We start from the raw sequence: 21,549 nt of genomic DNA, 5'->3' as shown, positions 1-21,549 counted from the left end.
ATACATGGGGCAACACATATAAAGAACATAGAGGATTATCATAATAATAATGATAATAATAATAATAATAATAATAATATGATGATGATACCATTATAGAATATGTAAGTAAAATGTCTGACACTATTTTTAATTTTGTATTATTTAGTAAATTATTTTTTTTAAAAGCTTTTTTGCCAGACCAAAAGTTTTATTTTTGTTTCCAACACTTTTACAGCAGCACTTATGTATACACAACTGTCCAGCTATAAAACCAAACCCTGCAATCGTGTAGGAAAATGCAAATTAAATTTGCTTATAGCAAATTAATTTGTTTGCAAAATGATGCCATTTGCACAACTACAGAGAAGCTCAGGGAGCTGCGAAACTGTAATCCTTTGAACGATGATTATAGAGACTAGCTATAACTCCTTATACACACACACACTATTTTTTTTCACTATGGGTTAGTTAGTGGTGGCCTTATGTTTGTGTTTTGCCTAAGGCCTCGGAAAAGTCTTGAGCTGCCACTGTCTATACCTGCACCCTCTCTCTCTTCAAATACATACCTCCCTCACCTCCACCTTCTTGCATACCGCCTCTTTCAAAGTTTTAATTTACTAATGCCATCGAAATTGCCTCCTCCATCTACTAATTTCATGGCTGTTGATTTTTCATCCTACTACACGGATAAGTTTAACTTCCAAAAAGAAATTGAGGTTACTTGGTTTACATTTGGGGTTAATCCAACCTCTAGTGGCTGTCTTCCGGACAGCCACTAGAGGCGCATCTGCGATGCTGGATGCGAATTTCGCATCCATCGTGCAGAGCGTCCATAGGAAAGCATTGAGAAATGCTTTCCTATGGACACTTTGAATGCACGCGCAGCACTTGCCGCGCATGCGCATTCTGCTCCACTGACGTTGAACGGTTGGAGCTGACGTCGGACGGGGAGGAGAGGTCACCAGCGCCGAGGGAGCCTGGCGCTGCATTAAGGTAAGCTGCTGAAGGGGTTTTAAGCCCTTTAGCGCCACGGGAGGGGCCCCTGAGGGTGGGTGCATCCTCAGGGCACTATAGTGTCAGGGAAACCGCTTTGTTTTCCTGACACTATAGTGATCCTTTAACATCTGTAAAAGGCCAGGAAGAGTCTTTAGTGGCTGTATGGGAAATAGGCCACTAGAAGCAGTCTTAAACATACAATGAAAACATTACAGTTTCTCTGAAGCTCCAATGTTTTACATTGCAGGAATATGAGAACAGGGAACTGCTCCCAGACCACTTCAATGAGATGAAGTGGTCTTGGTGCTATAGTGTCCCCTTAAGCTGTGATTATATCTTACTTGTAGATTTTTACAAATCAGCTATTTTAGTCTAAATTCAGAATTCAGTTATTAATGAATACACCAAGAGATAAGTGCATTCATTATTTTAATTTTAGTAACTTTGTATATCTCTTTTTAGAGCTTATAGCATCATTTCATTTTTTTTTATCGTTCTAGAAATAGAATATACAGTATTTCAGGGGTTAAATATCTTTTTGGCTGAGAATTACACAGCAGCTAGAACAAGATCTTTGAGGTTGTACCTCCCCCCTTGCAGTCAGACCCTAATTTGGAGCTCTGGTGGGAATCCTGGTCTGTTGTGGTCCTGATGGCTCAGACATAGCCTGACGTCTGCAGGCATACAGCTTGTTTAAATGTCCTTGTGAGAGTTCTGCAAGTTTCAAGATGTCTGATTCTGTATTAAATAATTCCTGGCCGTCTTTCTCCAAACTGTGGATGAAGAGGTGGTCGTTCAAAAGAGGTAAATGTTTTTGTTTTTATTTTTAGGAGAAAAAGTTAAATTACATAAATGTTCTGAAACAATAGTACATTTTAAACTGCAGAGTGTCTAGGGCAGGTGCCAGTAAGAAGATGAAATTCTGGCAAGGAATAAAAAAAATCAACACTGCTTGGACAGTGACTAATGAGTCAAAGAACAAGACAGGCAAATCAGAGAACCATCCAAATGACAACAGGCATTGACCTCATTAATATGAAAGGAGAGTTAAATACAAATTTATATAATTACTGTTTTAATGTTTTCTAGAATATATTTAATCACTAATTATCACAAGGGTTGATTTGTAAATGAAGAATTGAGACAAATGATTATTAATTTTGTATGATTTATTAATAATTTTTTACTCTTTTTTTTTACACTTTTTAGTATTTCTTTCATAATACAAATATGCATTTCTGTTTTTACAATATTTGAGGACTGGTTTAAAAACATATGTTTACAGAAAATGTTGCAGATCTTTTGTTGACAATAGATGCAGAGCAGTGTGAAAGACTCCTGCTCTTAAACTGTTTTAGTTTTATATTAAAGTGTAACTATGAATAAAGTGCAGGTCTATAAACCTTGAACGAGAATGCATGATGGCACTGCAAAATAGTGATCATGATGAAAAAAAAGGGTAATTTGACATATAGGGTAGGCAACCTGAGACTTTGTAAGCATTATACATGTTATTGCATTATGGGAGAGATAGTCCACAACAGCTGGAGTGAATGCTGCCTATCACTGTTATAAGGTAAAGTCCTCCTAATGTGAAAACATAACTATATATGACCTGTATATTCCTTTAAGATGCAATGATATCAATTCCATAGAAAAATAATTGTCTTAGCAAAGCCATCAACATTAGGTTCTGTTATTTCAGTCACACATATCAGCTGTAGTTTGATTGTTAGGGGCCCATATTTGCTTAAAATAGCCCCAGTGACCTTGAAGTCACAGCTGCTTCCAGAAATGAGTCTTAAAGGACCACTAAAGTCACCCATGCCACTGCATTTCAATGTAGTGACCTGGATGCAGTGTTCCTTTAGTTTTAACCCTGCAATATAATACATTAGTTTTATTTTAAGCTTTTTTATTTTTTGTATAGGGGAGGGGAAATGCCTAACAGAGACATTAAACAATTAGGAATACAAGTTTGTATTCCTAGCACTTAAGTGTTCCTTTAAGTGTATAGTCTGTATTCCGTTATTCTACAAACTGGTTTTGAAAGTGAAAGTTGCAATGTATAGTAGTAATAGTTATTATATTCCACCAGAACAACTACAGCTTAATGTCATCATTCTGGTGTCTATTGCATGTCCCTGCAGTGTTAGCACGTTTCAGACTGCCTTTTCAAGGAAAAGACAATGTTTACATCAATGCCTTGGAATACCTTGGCAGTCGCTTGGCAGTGCTTTCTAGTTTACAGTACTGGCGTTCAGCATCTATACGGGAAACGCTAAACATTTCCCATATAGATGCATTCATTCAGTGCATCTCTATGAGGAGATGCTGATTGGTGCAGCATTTTGCCGCACATACGCAATAGCCTGGGAGGTTCTTGCGTATGTGCAGCAAAATGCTGCGCCAATCAGCATCTCCTCATAGAGATGCACTGAATGAATGCATCTTTATGGGAGTGTATTGGACTGGCCGTGATCATCAAGACTAATGATTTCTGACACAGAGGCAGAGCCAGCCTCTGTGAGACCAGCATGGCGAGGGAAAAATGCTGAGTAAAATCACTGTGACAAACGCTCCTTCCAACAAATGTTTGCCACGGACTCCTGGAGGAGTGTTATGGAACTGTTTTTGGCATGAGGTGACGTGCGGTTCCCGGACAATTTGGTCTTTGGTTTTAAACCACTTTTTGGAGGGAAGGTGCTTGAGACTAAGCAGAACAAACGTTGCCTGAAAGCCAGGCAGAGCACCCCAGATTGTGGCCAAAGGAGCTCCCGAAAGTTGACCGTCAATAGCACCAAACGCCCGGAACTATTTTGGGCATAGGACCACGTGTGCAGCCGGTCATAACTTTAACACAATGGCATTTCCCCTACACTGCATGGTTCTGAGCGCTATTTGTAGGACCTAGATCAATGCTATTTGGGGATGCATTTTATGTTTTGGGGCATTTTTATGTTTTATGTTTCTGTGTTTGCCTCTCTGTTCCTGGGAGATAATTAGCTTACCAGCCTTTAACGCAAATATCTTACAGGCCCAGAGATTTCTGAGAGGGGCTTGTGTTGAATACAATGGGGTCTGGGGTCTGTGCATAAAAGGCTGAGTATGGCTCAATAAAATTACTCCCAGAACTATGTGCCGTGTAGTTACTGGGAGGGGAATGGGCTAATCACTGCTCAGCACCTTGTTCTCGCTTGTGGAGGATTCAGCCGGGAAAGTCCTTGTAAGGACTAGAGCTCCCAGGACTGTGTGTTGAGGTGGGTAGGTCAACTAACCAGCCACTTCAGGACTAATGTGTCATAAATAAATGTTTTTGTATTCTTGAATCTCGTGAATTTGTGTATACTTCCAAATTGTAACTCCCACTACTCTAGGGCAGGCCAGGACACGTATGTCCTGCTGATAGCTTGAGAATAGGGACCCCATACTGAAGAGTGTCCTTTTTCATTTGTTACATGTGAGTAAAGACATGCTACAGTTTACTTTAGATTTCACCATTATAATGCACTGGCCATATAGAATTATCATGGTGACACGGTGACAAGAAATAGATGTAATCAATACATCACAGCAGTTAAATTCCTTGCAAATATTTGCATTGCATTTGAATGTTACTTGAGGTTTCCAGCTTGCATGCACATGCTGTTGGGATATAAGTAAAAAAAACAAAAAAACAACAAAGTGAGTGCACACCCTGAACATGCATTTCTCAGCAAAATACAGATTAATGAACCGTGCACATATAAATATAAAGTTTTAAAACTTACAAGGCTACTTAAAATAATCTGTTTTAGCAAACGAATATAGGGATTCAGTTCCACCATATGGCTATATCATGTTAAACCCACCACTACGCCACAGTACCCAAAAACCGTGCGTCCTAAACAAATTTTATTGTGTGAGACACATTTTATAGTGCTAGTGCTAAATAAACTAACGTGTACTTAATTAGGCTGTTGTAAGATCATTGTGCATATTTATAATGCAAAATAAATGTAATAAAACACACAATAAAAAATACAGTGTCAGAACTAACCACAAAGTATACATTTGAGGAGGTTTTGGATAGAAATGTTACTCAATGATTTTTGTTAAATAAACACAAGAAACACACTATGACTTTAATTGATTTGTTTTCCACTATGGGGGTGCCATGACCAGGGTGGCCTTAGGATGTGTGAGCTGTACGCAGGGACAGGTTGCCATGGCAGCCGCACAGCTCACACACGCAGTCTGCCTGTAAGTGTGTATGTGTGTGTGTGTGACTGTCTGCCTGTGACTGTATGTGTGTGTGACTGCCTGCATGTAACTGTGTGTGTGACTGGCTGCAAGTGACTGTGTGTGTGAGTGCCTGCCTGTGAGGGGCAATAAACTAACCCTGTAAAATGAGATTTAATGCATACCATTTGATGTCTGCTTTTTAAAAAAAAAAAATATTTTTTCAGCCCCAAAAAAGGCCAAATAAAAAGCCACAATACCAGTCGAATTGTGAAAATAAAAGAAAAAACTTGAGCGCCCCCCCAAAAAAAAATCTGAAGAAAAAAAAAATCCAGACGGTAAAAAAAGAATCCATCTTCACCCATGGAGGGCACGGTGCAGAATGAGCTCCGCATGGCGGGAAAAGGCTTATATAGCCTTCCAAGGCCCTGCAATTAGGCTCAGAGCGCTCTGATTGGTTGGTTTAAGGAAACCAATCAGAGTGCTCTGATAGGTAAATGAAGAGACTGACAGGTAAGTCTCTACATTTACCTGTCACAACACTCTGATTGGTTTGCTTGAGTGCTCTGTGTCATTTTACACAGCGTGAGAAAGTTCTTTAGAATTTTACCATGCTGTGTAATTTGACTCCTAACACTGTGATTGGTTGCTTTTCAAATTTACCCAGGTCCCCCCTGTGTAGTAGGGGTATGTCACCAGTCATTTAAAACTGGATATAAAAATCAGTATCTTATATAGGAAGTGATAGAAAGCTACGGTAAGAGTTCATGTAACCAAATGTTATAGAAAAAACTTATAACAATGTTGCAATATAAAAAGTAGCTATTTAGATCTAAATAGCTACTGTTTACACATACTGTTACCGTACTCTTTACACTTCTATATAAGATACATTTATATCCACTTTTAAATGACTGGTTTTGCCCAGTCACTAGTAGTTTTAAATTTGTTTAGGCAACATAGGGCCATGTGAGTAGGGGCATGTGGGAGGATTTAACCTCCCTTTCATTAATATGTAACAAGTACATGAGTGTGGTCAAAGTTCTGTTCCCCAGCATCCTCTCTTGACAGTCAACTGCTATAATAGTGGTTTTCCTTTTAATAATTTTTATTAATACGCAGCAACACCTATGCCTCTAATGCTCCCATAGTATTGTACTTATATATCAACAGTGGTGACAGTGCACAGGTGGTGGCACAAGAGATACCACAGCCAACACTGAGGGGGCATTAATCATTTCCACCATTAAATCATTGTAGCAGACACAGGGAGGATAGGGGCTTTAGTGGGTTCAGAGGAGAGTTGTGGGCATTGGGGCTGTAGTGGTTCAGTGGGGATCAGGGCTTTGGTGGGTGCAGAACAAAGTTGTGGGCTGCAGCGGTGAGGGGACATAGTGGTGCAGTACAGATAGTGGCTGTAGTGGGTACAGGGCTTTAGTGGATAGGTAGATAATAAGGGGGAGGGTCATGGAGCTCCTGTACATCCTCCTGGTCAGCTTAGTGTCTGTGACTAGCTTAATGTCGCAGAAGCTTGACCAGTGTCTCTGAGGACCTTATTTAACTGTGAATACACCCACATATACATAAATATATATAGTTAATTACTTCTCGACAAGTCTGATGCTGCAGAGTTGGTAAAGGTTTAAGTGAATATGTTTGTATTGAACTGATGTGGAAAACTGCACTATTTTAAATGTTAACATTTAAGCTATATTTTATGCGACGTGAAAGAAAAGTGTGAAAAAAATACAAATATAAACTAAAGTGCAAACTCTTTCACTATATCACTTTACAATGTGACAATTTCCACCAATATTGCTATACAGTGTCCAGGTGAATATCAAGTGTTTAGTAGACCAAAATGGTATATATGAAGGCTTCCCTTTTACTTGTGGATTTAAACCCGAAGATCTCCTCAAATCTTCCACAAATACACAGACATAAACAATAGGGTCAATCCAACTCTAAGGAAATAAAAAATATCATAGAGCAACTCTGTGTGATACTCATATAATAATAATGTGGGCCAATTGGTCACTCACACTTTAACTGTGTGCACTTTCATTCTGGATGCACTTTATTTTCCATGTCACTGAGATCTGAAAGGCCAGACATTGGAAGCAAAGAATTGCCTGAGATCTACGTACATTGATTTCTGATACGCCCTGTTTTAACAGTTAAAGTGTGAGTGACCCATTGGCACACATCATTATTATATCAGTATCACACGGAGTTGCACTATGATATTTTTTATTTCCCTAGAGTTGGATTGACCCTATTGTTTATGTCTGTATATTTTATGCATCAGCTATTTAAAGAACTATGTAAGCAACATAGCTACTACAGTTCAGTGAACTGGATATATTGCTAAATGGCTCTGTACTTGTCCTCCAATTCTTTGTCCAACTGTTTGGAAGCAATTTGACAAATACCAGGGATTTACTTGGTACCCAGAGACTACCACTTCTTGGTCACAGTGATAATGCAGCCTTTACACTCACTGATTGTCAATTACAACTAACCTGGGTGAAGTAATTGATTAAATAGACATTGTTTTCTCCTAGCAGGACAATCAACTCTTAATAGTACAATTGGTTATTGAAGGAATTCTGTTTTAATTGTGCCGCTGCCATATTGCGGTCATTAATATACAACAATTATTCTATTGCACCTTCTATACAAAGGACAGGGTGACAGCAAAATGTTTAAGATATCTCTGAATGAACTGTTTGCTCCTCTTGGTATAAACATTCACAAATCTGGGCTGAGATACAGCTCCATGAATCAAGAAAAACTCTTGGCAGTCCATGAAAGCTATTTCTAAGAGGAAAGCTAGTTCTACTTATGTGCTGTGTATATATAACTCTATAAACAGAAAGAGAAAGGCAGAGATGCAGGTGGATGAAACGACGGAGGGATGCCTTCAGCAAGAGAAGCAGGGTTAAAGAGGAACTTATCTGGCAATTACATTGTTGAATAAAACATTGAACATCTCATACAACTTGTGTTAACCTTTTTTTCCACATGGCATTCTATTTTGACATGCATATTAAAGATTTAGCAATTGACATAACAATCATGTTGAGTCTGTAGCATTTTCTGTGTGCAAATTTAAGGTCAAGAGCAGGGAAGGGAAGGCAGCAAGGCTCATCTTCCTGTCTGCTCACACCTCACATGCCTCACCCCTCTGTCAGTGGCGGATCCAGGGGGGGGGCAACGGGGCAATTGCCCCCCCCCCGAGATTCTCCCCCGCCGGCTAGTACAGGGCTGGCATTGAGAGGAGAGAGAGAGGACCCGGAAGCTCAGCCAGCAGCTCCTCCGGGTCCTCCTCTCGCGAGATTTGGAGCGTTGCCGCGGTAACCACGGCAACGCTCCAAATCTCCCGAGAGTGAACTCTAGCCCTGGAGCGCGGGCTAGAGTTCACTCCACACTGGAACCACCAGGGAATCCCCACTGGGACCACCAGGGTAAGAAAGATGTCCCCCCCTCCTCACAGTAAAGGTAAGAAGGGAGGGGGGACATAAATATATTTATTTTAATTAAATTAAAAAAAAAACACATATTATAAGCCCCCCCATCCTTATCATACACACACATTGCCCCTCCCCCCCATACACACACATTGCCCCTCCCCCAATACACACACACATTGCCCCTGCCCCCACATACACACACACACACACATTGCCCCTGCCCCCCATACACACACACACACATTGCCCCTGCCCCCCCATACACACACACACACACACATTGCCCCTGCCCCCTATACACACACACATTGCCCCTGCCCCCCCATACACACACACATTGCCCCTGCCCCCCCGTACACACACACATTGGCCCTGCCCCCCATACACACACACACATTGCCCCTGCCCCCATACACACACACACATTGCCCCTGCCCCCATACACACACTGCCCCAGATACATACTGCCCACAGATACATACTGCCCCCACACACATACACTGCCCCCACATACACAAACATTGCCCCCACATACATACATTGCCCCCACACATACACTGCCCCCCATACACACATACAATGCAATACACACACACACTGTAACTGTCACACACACATACTGACCCCCACACACACTGCACCCCTGACATATACTGCCGCCCTCACTTACACACTGCAACCTTCACACACACACTGCTAACACACTGTCCCCCTCATACACACACACACTGCACCCCTCACACATTGCACCACTCACACATACCACTGCTCCTCTGCCCTACTACAGCCCCATTTCCCAGAGGACCTCAGGTAAGTTGTCAAACTGTTCTTAAACAGTTTGACTACTTACTCTGGGAGGGGGTCTCGGCACTATTGGCACAATAACCACTACACTGAGCTGTAGTGGTTATTGTGTCTGGATTATTATTAAAACACATATTATAAGCCCCCCCATCCTTATCATACACACACATTGCCCCTCCCCCCATACACACACACATTGCCCCTGCCCCCCCATACACACACACACTGCCCCTGCCCCCCCATAAACATGCACACATTGCCCCTGCCCCCATACACACACACACATTGCCCCTGCCCCCCATACACACACACACATTGCCCCTGCCCCCCCATACACACACACACATTGCCCCTGCCCCCTATACACACACACATTGCCCCTGCCCCCCATAAACACACACACATTGCCCCTGCCCCCCATACACACACACACACACTGCCCCTGCCCACCCATACACACACACACATTGCCCCTGCCCCCATACACACACACACACACACATTGCCCCTGCCCCCCATACACACACACACATTGTTCCTGCCCCCATACACACACACACATTGCCCCTGCCCCCCGTACACACACACATTGCCCCTGCTCCCCATAAACACACACACATTGCACCTGCCCCCATACACACACACACATTGCCCCTGCCCCCCATACACACACACACTGCCCCTGCCCCCATACACACACACACACACACACATTGCCCCTGCCCCCCCATACACACACACACACACACACACACACACATTGCCCCTGCCCCCCATACACACACACACACACACACACATTGCCCCTGCCCCCATACACACACACATTGTCCCTGCCCCCCATACACACACGCACATTGCCCCTGCCCCCCCATACACACACACACATTGCCCCTGCCCCCCCATTCACACACACACACACATTGCCCCTGCCCCCCATACACACACATTGCCCCTGCCACCCATACACACACACACACATTGGCCCTATCCCCCATACACACACACACACATTGCCCCTGCCCCCCCATACACACACACACACACATTGCCCCTGCCCCCCATACACACACACACACACACACACACACATTGCCCCTGCCCCCCATACACACACATTGCCCCTGCCCCCCATAAACACACATTGCCCCTGCCCCCATACACACACACATTGCCCCTGCCCCCCATACACACACACACACACATTGCCCCTGCCCCCCATACACACACACATTGCCCCTGCCCCCCATACACACACACACATTGCCCCTGCCCCCCATACACACACACACATTGCCCCAGCCCCCATACACACACATTGCCCCTGCCCCCCATACACACACGCACATTGCCCCTGCCCCCCATACACACACACATTGCCCCTGCCCCCCCATACACACACACACATTGCCCCTGCCCCCCCATACACACACATTGCCCCTGCCACCCATACACACACACACACACATTGGCCCTGCCCCCCATACACACACATTGCCCCTGTCCCCCCATACACACACACACACACACACATTGCCCCTGCCCACCCATACACACACACACACACACACATTGCCCCTGCCCCCCCATACACACACATTGCCCCTGCCCCCATACACACACACATTGCCCCTGCCCCCCATACACACACACACATTGCCCCTGCCCCCCCATACACACACACATTGCCCCTGCCCCCCATACACACACACACATTGCCCCTGCCCCCCATACACACACATTGCCCCTGCCCCCATACACACACACACATTGCCCCTGCCCCCCATACACACACACACACATTGCCCCTGCCCCCCTATAGACACACACATTGCCCCTGCCCCATACACACACACATTGCCCCTGCCCCCCATACACACACACATTGCCCCTGCCCCCCATACACACACACATTGCCCCTGCCCCACATACACACACTGCCCCCAGATACATACTGCCCCCACACACACACACGTTGCCCCTGCCCCCCATACACACACACATTGCCCCTGCCCCCCATACACACACACACATTGCCCCTGCCCCCCATACACACACACACACATTGCCCCAGCCCCCATACACACACATTGCCCCTGCCCCCCATACACACACGCACATTGCCCCTGCCCCCCATACACACACACACATTGCCCCTGCCCCCCCATACACACACACACATTGCCCCTGCCCCCCCCATACACACACATTGCCCCTGCCACCCATACACACACACACACACACATTGGCCCTGCCCCCCATACACACACATTGCCCCTGTCCCCCCATACACACACACACACACACATTGCCCCTGCCCACCCATACACACACACACACACACACACATTGCCCCTGCCCCCCCATACACACATTGCCCCTGCCCCCATACACACACACATTGCCCCTGCCCCCCCATACACACACACACACACATTGCCCCTGCCCCCCCATACACACACATTGCCCCTGCACCCCATACACACACACACATTGCCCCTGCCCCCCATACACACACATTGCCCCTGCCCCCATACACACACACACATTGCCCCTGCCCCCCATACACACACACACATTGCCCCTGCCCCCCTATAGACACACACATTGCCCCTGCCCCATACACACACACATTGCCCCTGCCCCCCATACACACACACATTGCCCCTGCCCCCCATACACACACACATTGCCCCTGCCCCACATACACACACTGCCCCCAGATACATACTGCCCCCACACACATACACTGCCCCCACACACATACACTGCCCCCACATACACAAACATTGCCCCCACATACACAGCCCCCACATACACAAACATTGCCCCCACATACACACATTGCCCCCACACACATACATTGCCCCAGCCCCCATACACACACATTGCCCCTGCCCCCCATACACACACGCACATTGCCCCTGCCCCCCATACACACACACATTGCCCCTGCCCCCCCATACACACACACACATTGCCCCTGCCCCCCCATACACACACATTGCCCCTGCCACCCATACACACACACACACACATTGGCCCTGCCCCCCATACACACACATTGCCCCTGTCCCCCCATACACACACACACACACACATTGCCCCTGCCCACCCATACACACACACACACACACACATTGCCCCTGCCCCCCCATACACACACATTGCCCCTGCCCCCCATACACAAACACACATTGCCCCTGCCCCCCCCATACACACACACACACATTGCCCCTGCCCCCCATACACACACACACATTGCCCCTGCCCCCCATACACACACATTGCCCCTGCCCCCATACACACACACACATTGCCCCTGCCCCCCATACACACACACACATTGCCCCTGCCCCCCTATAGACACACACATTGCCCCTGCCCCATACACACACACATTGCCCCTGCCCCCCATACACACACACATTGCCCCTGCCCCCCATACACACACACATTGCCCCTGCCCCACATACACACACTGCCCCCAGATACATACTGCCCCCACACACACACACGTTGCCCCTGCCCCCCATACACACACACATTGCCCCTGCCCCCCATACACACACACACATTGCCCCTGCCCCCCATACACACACACACACATTGCCCCAGCCCCCATACACACACATTGCCCCTGCCCCCCATACACACACGCACATTGCCCCTGCCCCCCATACACACACACACATTGCCCCTGCCCCCCCATACACACACACACATTGCCCCTGCCCCCCCCATACACACACATTGCCCCTGCCACCCATACACACACACACACACACACACATTGGCCCTGCCCCCCATACACACACATTGCCCCTGTCCCCCCATACACACACACACACACACATTGCCCCTGCCCACCCATACACACACACACACACACACACACATTGCCCCTGCCCCCCCATACACACACATTGCCCCTGCCCCCATACACACACACATTGCCCCTGCCCCCCCATACACACACACACATTGCCCCTGCCCCCCCATACACACACACACATTGCCCCTGCACCCCATACACACACACACATTGCCCCTGCCCCCCATACACACACATTGCCCCTGCCCCCATACACACACACACATTGCCCCTGCCCCCCCATACACACACACACATTGCCCCTGCCCCCCTATAGACACACACATTGCCCCTGCCCCATACACACACACATTGCCCCTGCCCCCCATACACACACACATTGCCCCTGCCCCCCATACACACACACATTGCCCCTGCCCCACATACACACACTGCCCCCAGATACATACTGCCCCCACACACATATACTGCCCCCACACACATACACTGCCCCCACATACACAAACATTGCCCCCACATACACAGCCCCCACATACACAAACATTGCCCCCACATACACACATTGCCCCCACACACATACATTGCCCCCACACATACACTGCCCCCCATACACACATACACTGCAATACACACACACACTGTAACTGTCACACACACATACTGACCCCCACACACACTGCACCCCTGACCTATACTGCCGCCCTCACTTACACACTGCAACCTTCACACACACACTGCTAACACACTGTCCCCCTCACACACACACACACTGCACCCTCACACATTGCACCACTCACACATACCACTGCTCCTCTGCCCTACTACAGCCCCATTTCCCAGAGGACCTCAGGTAAGTTGTCAAACTGTTCTTAAACAGTTTGACTACTTACTCTGGGAGGGGGTCTCGGCACTATTGGCACAATAACCACTACACTGAGCTGTAGTGGTTATTGTGTCTGGATTATTTATTTAAATAATCTACAAGTGCCCCTCCCGAGATCAGGCTCTGGATCCGCCACTGCCCTCCTTAAGTCCCTACACTGTCTTCCCAGAAAATATAGTGCTCAATTTAAAATTATGGTTATGCTTTCGAATCTCTATATAAGTCTGCTTACACCTATCTATCCTCCCTAATACATAAGTATGTCCCATCTAGACCCCTACGTTCTACCGAAGACTTACATCTATCTTCTGTTTGTACTCCCACCTCTGATGCTCGCCTTCATGATATCTCTAGGGCTGCACCGTTCCTGTGGAACTCCCTTCCCTTCTCCGTTAGATGCTCACCCAGTGTCCACTCCTTCAAAAAATCATTAAAAATTCACTTCTTCACAAAGCGTATCAATGAAACTGTTAATATCTCCCAACTGATACTTCTCTAATACTATCCTTACCTTTTCACTCCCTCTAGCATGTAAGGTCATTAAACAGTGCCCTCAACCCCTCTGTTTCTGTGCATTCTACTTGTCTGGGTACAATTACATGTTTGTTACTCCACCCACTGTAAAGTGCTGCAATATTTCTTGGCACTATATAAATAATAATTATAATAATAATAATAATAATAAATAACTAGACTGTAGGTACTCAGAGCAGTTCTTTATTCAGCTCCAATGCAGTCAAGAAACAAACAACTGAACAATAGTGATGTCCCGAACGTTTCGCTGGTGAATAGTTTCCCGGCGAACATAGCATGTTCGCGTTCACCACCGCGGGCGAACACATGCGATGTTCGGTCCGCCCCCTATTCTTTATCATTGAGTAAACTTTGACCCTGTACCTCACAGTCAGCAGACACATTCCAGCCAATCAGCAGCACACCCTTCCTAGCAGACCCTCCCACCCACTGGACAGCATCCATTTTAGATTCATTCGGAAGCTGCAACCATTTTATAATTTTTTTTCAATTTATTAATATTATTATTATTTTTTTGTGTGCATATAAATGTTACAAGCAGATACTCCCCCCCAGACACTCTGTATTACTGCAGATACTCTCCCCAGACACTCTGTGTTACTGCAGATACTCCCTCCAGACACTCTGTTACTGCAGATACTCCCTCCAGACACTCAGTGTTACTGCAGCTACTCCCCCCAGATACCCTGTGTTACTGCAGATACTCCCTCCAGACACTCTGTGTTACTGCAGATACTCCCTCCAGACACCCTGTGTTCCTGCAGATACTCCCTCCAGACACTCTGTATTACTGCAGATACTCCCTCCAGACACTCTGTGTTACTGCAGATACTCCCTCCAGACACCCTGTGTTACTGCAGATACTCCCCCAGACACCCTGTGTTACTGCAGATACTCCCTCCAGACACTCTGTGTTACTGCAAATACTACCTCCAGACACCCTGTGTTACTGCAGATACTCCCTCCAGACACCCTGTGTTACTGCAGATACTCCCTCCAGACACTCTGTATTACTGCAGATACTCCCCCCAGACACTGACACAGAGCAGAATAGGGACTGTTCCCCCTACATAGGGTCACTTGACAGGTATGGATTGACACCTATCCTAAGGATCCCGGATACACACTGACACAGAGCAGAATAGGGACTGTTCCTCCTACATAGGGTCACTTGGCAGATATGGATTGACACCTATCCTAAGGATCCCTGATACACACTGACGCAGAGCAGAATAGGGACTGTGTGTATGTGTGTGTGTGTATGGGGGGCAGGGGCAATGTTCCCCCTACATAGGGTGACCCTATGTAGGGGGAACAGTCCCTATTCTGCTCTGTGTCAGTGTGTATCAGGGATCCTTAGGATATGTGTCCATCCATATTTGCCAAGTGACCCTATGTAGGAGGAACAGTCCCTATTCTGCTCTGTGTCAGTGTGTATCAGGGATCCTTAGGATAGGTGTCAATCCATATCTGCCAAGTGACCCTATTTAGGGGGAACAGTCCCTATTCTGCTCTGTGTCAGTGTCTGGGGGGAGTATATGCAGTAATACAGAGTGTCTGGAGGGAGTATCTGCAGTAACACAGGGTTTCTGGAGGGAGTATCTGCAGTAACACAGGGTGTCTGTAGGGAGTATCTGCAGTAACACAGGGTGTCTGGAGGGAGTATCTGCAGTAACACAGAGGGTCTGGAGGGAGTATCTGCAGTAACACAGGGTGTCTGGAGGGAGTATATGCAGTAACACAGAGGGTCTGGGGGGAGTATCTGCAGTAACACAGGGTGTCTGGAGGGAGTATCTGCAGTAACACATAGTGTCTGGAGGGAGTATCTGCAGTAACACAGGGTGTCTGGGGGGAGTATCTGCAGTAACACATAGTGTCTGGAGGGAGTATCTGCAGTAACACAGAGTGTCTGGAGGGAGTATCTGCAGTAATACAGAGTGTCTGGAGGGAGTAACTGCAGTAACACAGGGTGTCTGGAGGGAGTATCTGCAGTAACACAAAGTGTCTGGAGGGAGTATCTGCAGTAACACAGGGTGTCTGGAGGGAGTATCTGCAGTAACACCGAGTGTCTGGAGGGAGTATCTGCAGTAACACAGGGTGTCTGGGGGAAGTATCTGCAGTAACACAGAGTGTCTGGAGGGAGTATATTTAGTAACACAGAGTGTCTGGAGGGAGTATCTGCAGTAACACAGAGTGTCTGGGGGGAGTATCTGCAGTAATACAGGGTACCTGGGGGGAGTATCTGCTTGTAACATTTATATGCACTAAAAAAAAGAAAATAATAAATTGAAAGAAAAAAAAAATGGTTGCAGCTTCCGAATGAATCTAAAATGGATGCTGTCCAGTAGGTGGGAGGGTCTGCTAGGGAGGGTGTGCTGCTGATTGGCTGGAATGTGTCTGCTTACTGTGAGGTACAGGGTCAAAGTTTACTCAATGATAAAGAATAGGGGGCGGACCGAACATCGCATGTGTTCGTCCGCGTCGGCGAACCTGAACATGCTATGTTCGCCATGAACTATTCACCAGCGAACCGTTCGGGACATCACTATTAGTAATGTTACCTTTGAGACGGTGTGGTAGCCCAGGAATGAGAATTACCCCCATAATGGCATACCATTTGAAAAAGTAGACAACCAAAGGTATTGAAAGTGGGGTATGTTTAGTCCTTTTTAGTAGCCACTTAGTCACAAACACTGGCCTAAGTTAGCGTTCATATTTGTTTTTGTGTGAAAAAAGCAAAAAACGAATATTTGGCCAGTGTTTGTGACTAAGTGGCTACTAAGAAAGACTGGACATACCCCACTTGCATTACCTTGGGTTGTCTACTTTTGCAAATGGTATGCCATCATGGGGGTAATTCTCATTCCTGGTCTACCATACGCTCTCAAAGGCAACATAACCAATCTGGCAAATTTCAATGTCAAAAAAATGAAATGCAAGCCTTATATGTGACTCTCTAACTTTCCAAAACACCATGAAACCTGTACATGGGGGGTACTATTATTCTCGGGAGACTTCACTTAACACAGAGTTACAGGGTCAAATATAGTGCTTGCGAATTAAATTCTCTGCACTTTCTCTGTGTTGTCAGGCAAAATTTGAATTAATCAAATCACCTAATTATGTTAAAAGATTACTTAAATATACACATAGAATTTTAATAAATATGCATTTATAGGTATTTAAATTCTACGTGTATACTAATGCGATCTTTTATGTAATTATATGTATTTATCTATATATATATATATATATATATAGATATTTGCGGTTATTAGCATTTTATATATAGATAGATATATATAGAATGTCATTCTAAGTGTATTTTGTTACCAATATATATATATATTAATAAAAAAATACAGTTAGAATGAAATTACATATGAATGTATTTATATTACATTTTGTTTCAATATTTTATTTATTAATTTTATTATTTTATTTATTTATTATTGTAATTATGCGTATTTATATACATATATATATATATATATAATATATGTGTATATATCTATTATATACAGTCCCCCTGCTGGCAGATCCACATCCAGCTATAGGGGGCCATGTGATCGCTCTTTGAGAGCGATCACATGGCCCCCGGGGGCCTGATTTGCCATGGGAGGGCTGCCTGGGCTGTGAGGCAGTCCTCCCGAAGTGGAGCGCCGGGAAGGTAAGTAACCAGGGCGCTCCAGGGCTCGAAGCCGTCACGGCGTTCTATGCCGCCGCAACGGCTTTAAAGCCCACTTAAAGCGGGACGGCATAGAACGCCGTAACGGCGTTAAGGGGTTAAACAACACAATGTAACTCCAAGTCAATCACACTTCTGTGAAATCAAACTGTCCACTTAGGAAGCAACACTGAGTGACAATCAATTTCACATGCTGTTGTGCAAATGGGATAGACAACAGGTGGAAATTATAGGCAATTAGCAAGACACTGCCAATAATGGAGTGGTTCTGCAGGTGGTGACCACAGACCACTTCTCAGTTCCTTTGCTTCCTGGCTGATGTTTTCGTCACTTTTGAATGCTGGCGCTGCTTTCATTCTAGTGGTAGCATGAGATGGAGTCTACAACCCACACAAGTGGCTCAGGTAGTGCAGCTCATCCAGGATGGCACATCAATGCGAGCTGTGGCAAGAAGGTTTGCTGTGTCTGTCAGTGTAGTGTCCAGAGCATGGAGACGCTACCAGGAGACAAACCATTACATCAGGAGACGTTGAGGAGGCCGTAAGAGGGCAACAACCCAGCAGCAGGACCGCTACCTCTGCCTTTGTGCAAGGAGGAACAGGAGGAGCACTGCCAGAGCCCTGCAAAATGACCTCCAGCAGGTCACAAATGTGCATGTGTCTGCTCAAACGGTCAGAAACAGACTTTCCTATATATGTTTCACCAGTCCTGAGCTAATTGATGTCTACTTTCTAAGCATTAGCTCACTCTGCTGTAAAGTACTGTCTAGATGCCTTATTTTCTGCATACTTAAGAGCAATTAATATATACCATTGCTATGTGATCAGAAGGATTTGTAAGCTACCTAGATTTTGGACTTGAGCCAGCCATTATAAATCATTTAGCTCCATTTGTAAAAGATTTTTTTGCTATCAACTCTGTTCAGTAGCTTTTGAATATTTTCTCATCAGCATTGGCCGTTGTGGCGGAATCAACCTCGCCACCGTGCACTGGAGAAGACTGCTTGCCAGCCTCTTGCCCTGTGACTATGGTCCCTGGGAGGCTTGGCCCTTGAAATAGCAGGTTTGGGCATAATACATTTTTGTTGTACTGCTGCTGCCCCTTTAACTCCCAAAGAAAGGGTTTGTACTTTTAAATTGGCACTTCGAATGCCGTTGAAGTGCCGAAGTAGTCAAAGTGGCCGCCATTTGAAAAACAAACACGTGGCGGCGGCCATCTTGGTTCATTCCATGTGGTCAGCGGTATGTGTAGCCAAATTCATGGAACTGAAATCAGCTACACAGTTCCGCGAACACCGCTGAGCCTTACCTTCTCCCACGGTGATTTTGCAGCCGCAGAGACTAAGTCCCGTTCGAAGATTCGAATGCTCGTTCGAATGGGACTTAGTCATTTTTTCAGCCTGAAATAGACCGACCGCACAGCCCAAATCTATGGAACTGTTTTGGGCATGAAAATGTGCTTGCGGTCAGTCCTAAAGGACTTCCATATAACTTTTTAAACCCTGAACTGATTGCGCTGATTTTTGAGTATGTGTTTATTTCCTGCATGCTGATTATGAAAATGTATGTTTTATGTTTGTGGCAAGTATATTTTAGAAGTTATAAATATTGTGTAAAAACTGTATTCCTCTGCCGGTGATAATGAGATTACCCATTGTGTTCAGTAATCATATCACAGGCAGAGGGGATGATTTTGTGTGGGAGTGTCTGTGTGTATTGTATTGATTGATTGGTTGTTCTGTAATACCCTGTGGGCTGTACTGTGGTTGTGGATTGGGAATAAAAGAGACTTGCCAGGACAGTGAGATCCTGCTTAACCCTCAAAACGAAGTGTCGTCTCGTTATTGGGGGAATTGGATTGTGTGCTGACTGCCAGGAGTGTAACCCTTTTGTATGGTTTTCCTGTTCAGCTGTTTCCAGGATTCATAGAGTTTGCAGTTCGGGGGATTTGTGCTTACAGTAGCTGCCTGCCTGTGCATCTGGAAAGGGGCATATCGCCTAAACGGTTTTTAACCTCTTACAGCCGTTATTTAACTTGATCTTATTGTTAACATACTTGCCAATATACCTGGGAATTTCTTATCAGTCCTGCTCAAACGGACACTAAGTTTGAGCAGCTTTAGCACTGATAAGATCCCTGTGTTCTAATCCAGATATATGTAATATTAGGCAGGCTAGACAGCTTTCTAATGTAAGTAGAGGCCTGGCACAATTACAGACAACACCCTTCTTACATCTGATAAAAGAATGCTTACAATCTGCATTTGCAGATTAGTGATCGGAGCAATTGTTTGTCATCAGTTTGAGCACCACAGAGTGCCTCTTAATAGGGTATTTATTGTCAGTACCCACTATATGTTCACTGTTTATACACTAGCGCACTCACTATATATAGTTGCTTAGGCCAGTAAGGTTTTGTCATGTATAAATAGGGGCATAAATTCTCGGGATGAAAATATAATTTTGCCTCTTTATAAATCGCTGGTATGACCACACCTTGAATATGCTGTGCAACTTTGGCCACCTGTTCTAAAAAAAGATATCATGGCACTAGAAAAAGACGAGCTAAAAAATTGATAAAAGAAATGGAGCATTTTAGTTACGAAGAAAGGTTAAAAAATGTAAATCTGTTTAGTTTGGAAAAACGGCGCCTGAGAGGGGATATGATAACATTATACAAATATATTCGAGGCCAGTGCAAACCTTTATCTGGAAATCTATTCATAAATAGCGCTATACATAGGACACAAATTCACACATTTAGGCTGGAAGAAAGGAGATTTCATCTAAGGCAAAGAAAAGGTTTTTTTTACAGTAAGAGCAATAAGGATATGGAATTCTCTGCCTGAAGAGGTGGTTTTGTCAGAGTCTATACAGATGTTTAAACTGCAATTGGATAAATACTTGCAAAAACATAACATACAGGGATATAATTTCTAATTAGTGGGGTAATAGCTGCTTGATCCAAGGAGACATCTGACTGCTATTTTGGGGTCAAGAAGGAATTTTTACCTAGTTTGTTGCAAAATTGGAAGCGCTTCAGACTACGTTTTTTGCCTTCTTTTGCATCAACAGCAATAACATATGTGAGGAAGGCTGAACTTGATGGATGCAAGCCTCTTTTCAGCTATGTA

At 45.3% G+C, this 21,549-nt stretch overlaps 1 protein-coding gene across 1 annotated transcript in view; it reads left to right on the top strand.

Moving 5' to 3' along the window:
• Window positions 1-1,706: 1,706 nt before the first annotated feature.
• The window catches only part of LOC134612215 (uncharacterized), a 262,613-nt gene continuing 242,770 nt past the window's right edge, over window positions 1,707-21,549 (top strand). Inside the window, exon 1 of the mRNA XM_063456565.1 lies at window positions 1,707-1,782. Within this exon, the coding sequence (XP_063312635.1) occupies window positions 1,707-1,782 (76 nt within the window). The remainder of the gene's footprint in view (window positions 1,783-21,549) is intronic.

This window comes from Pelobates fuscus, chromosome 5, assembly GCF_036172605.1.
Source record: "Pelobates fuscus isolate aPelFus1 chromosome 5, aPelFus1.pri, whole genome shotgun sequence".
In the NCBI taxonomy this organism is placed as follows: domain Eukaryota; kingdom Metazoa; phylum Chordata; class Amphibia; order Anura; family Pelobatidae; genus Pelobates; species Pelobates fuscus.
Note: the sequence above shows the minus strand (reverse complement) of the source record. Positions and strands in the feature narration are given on the sequence as shown.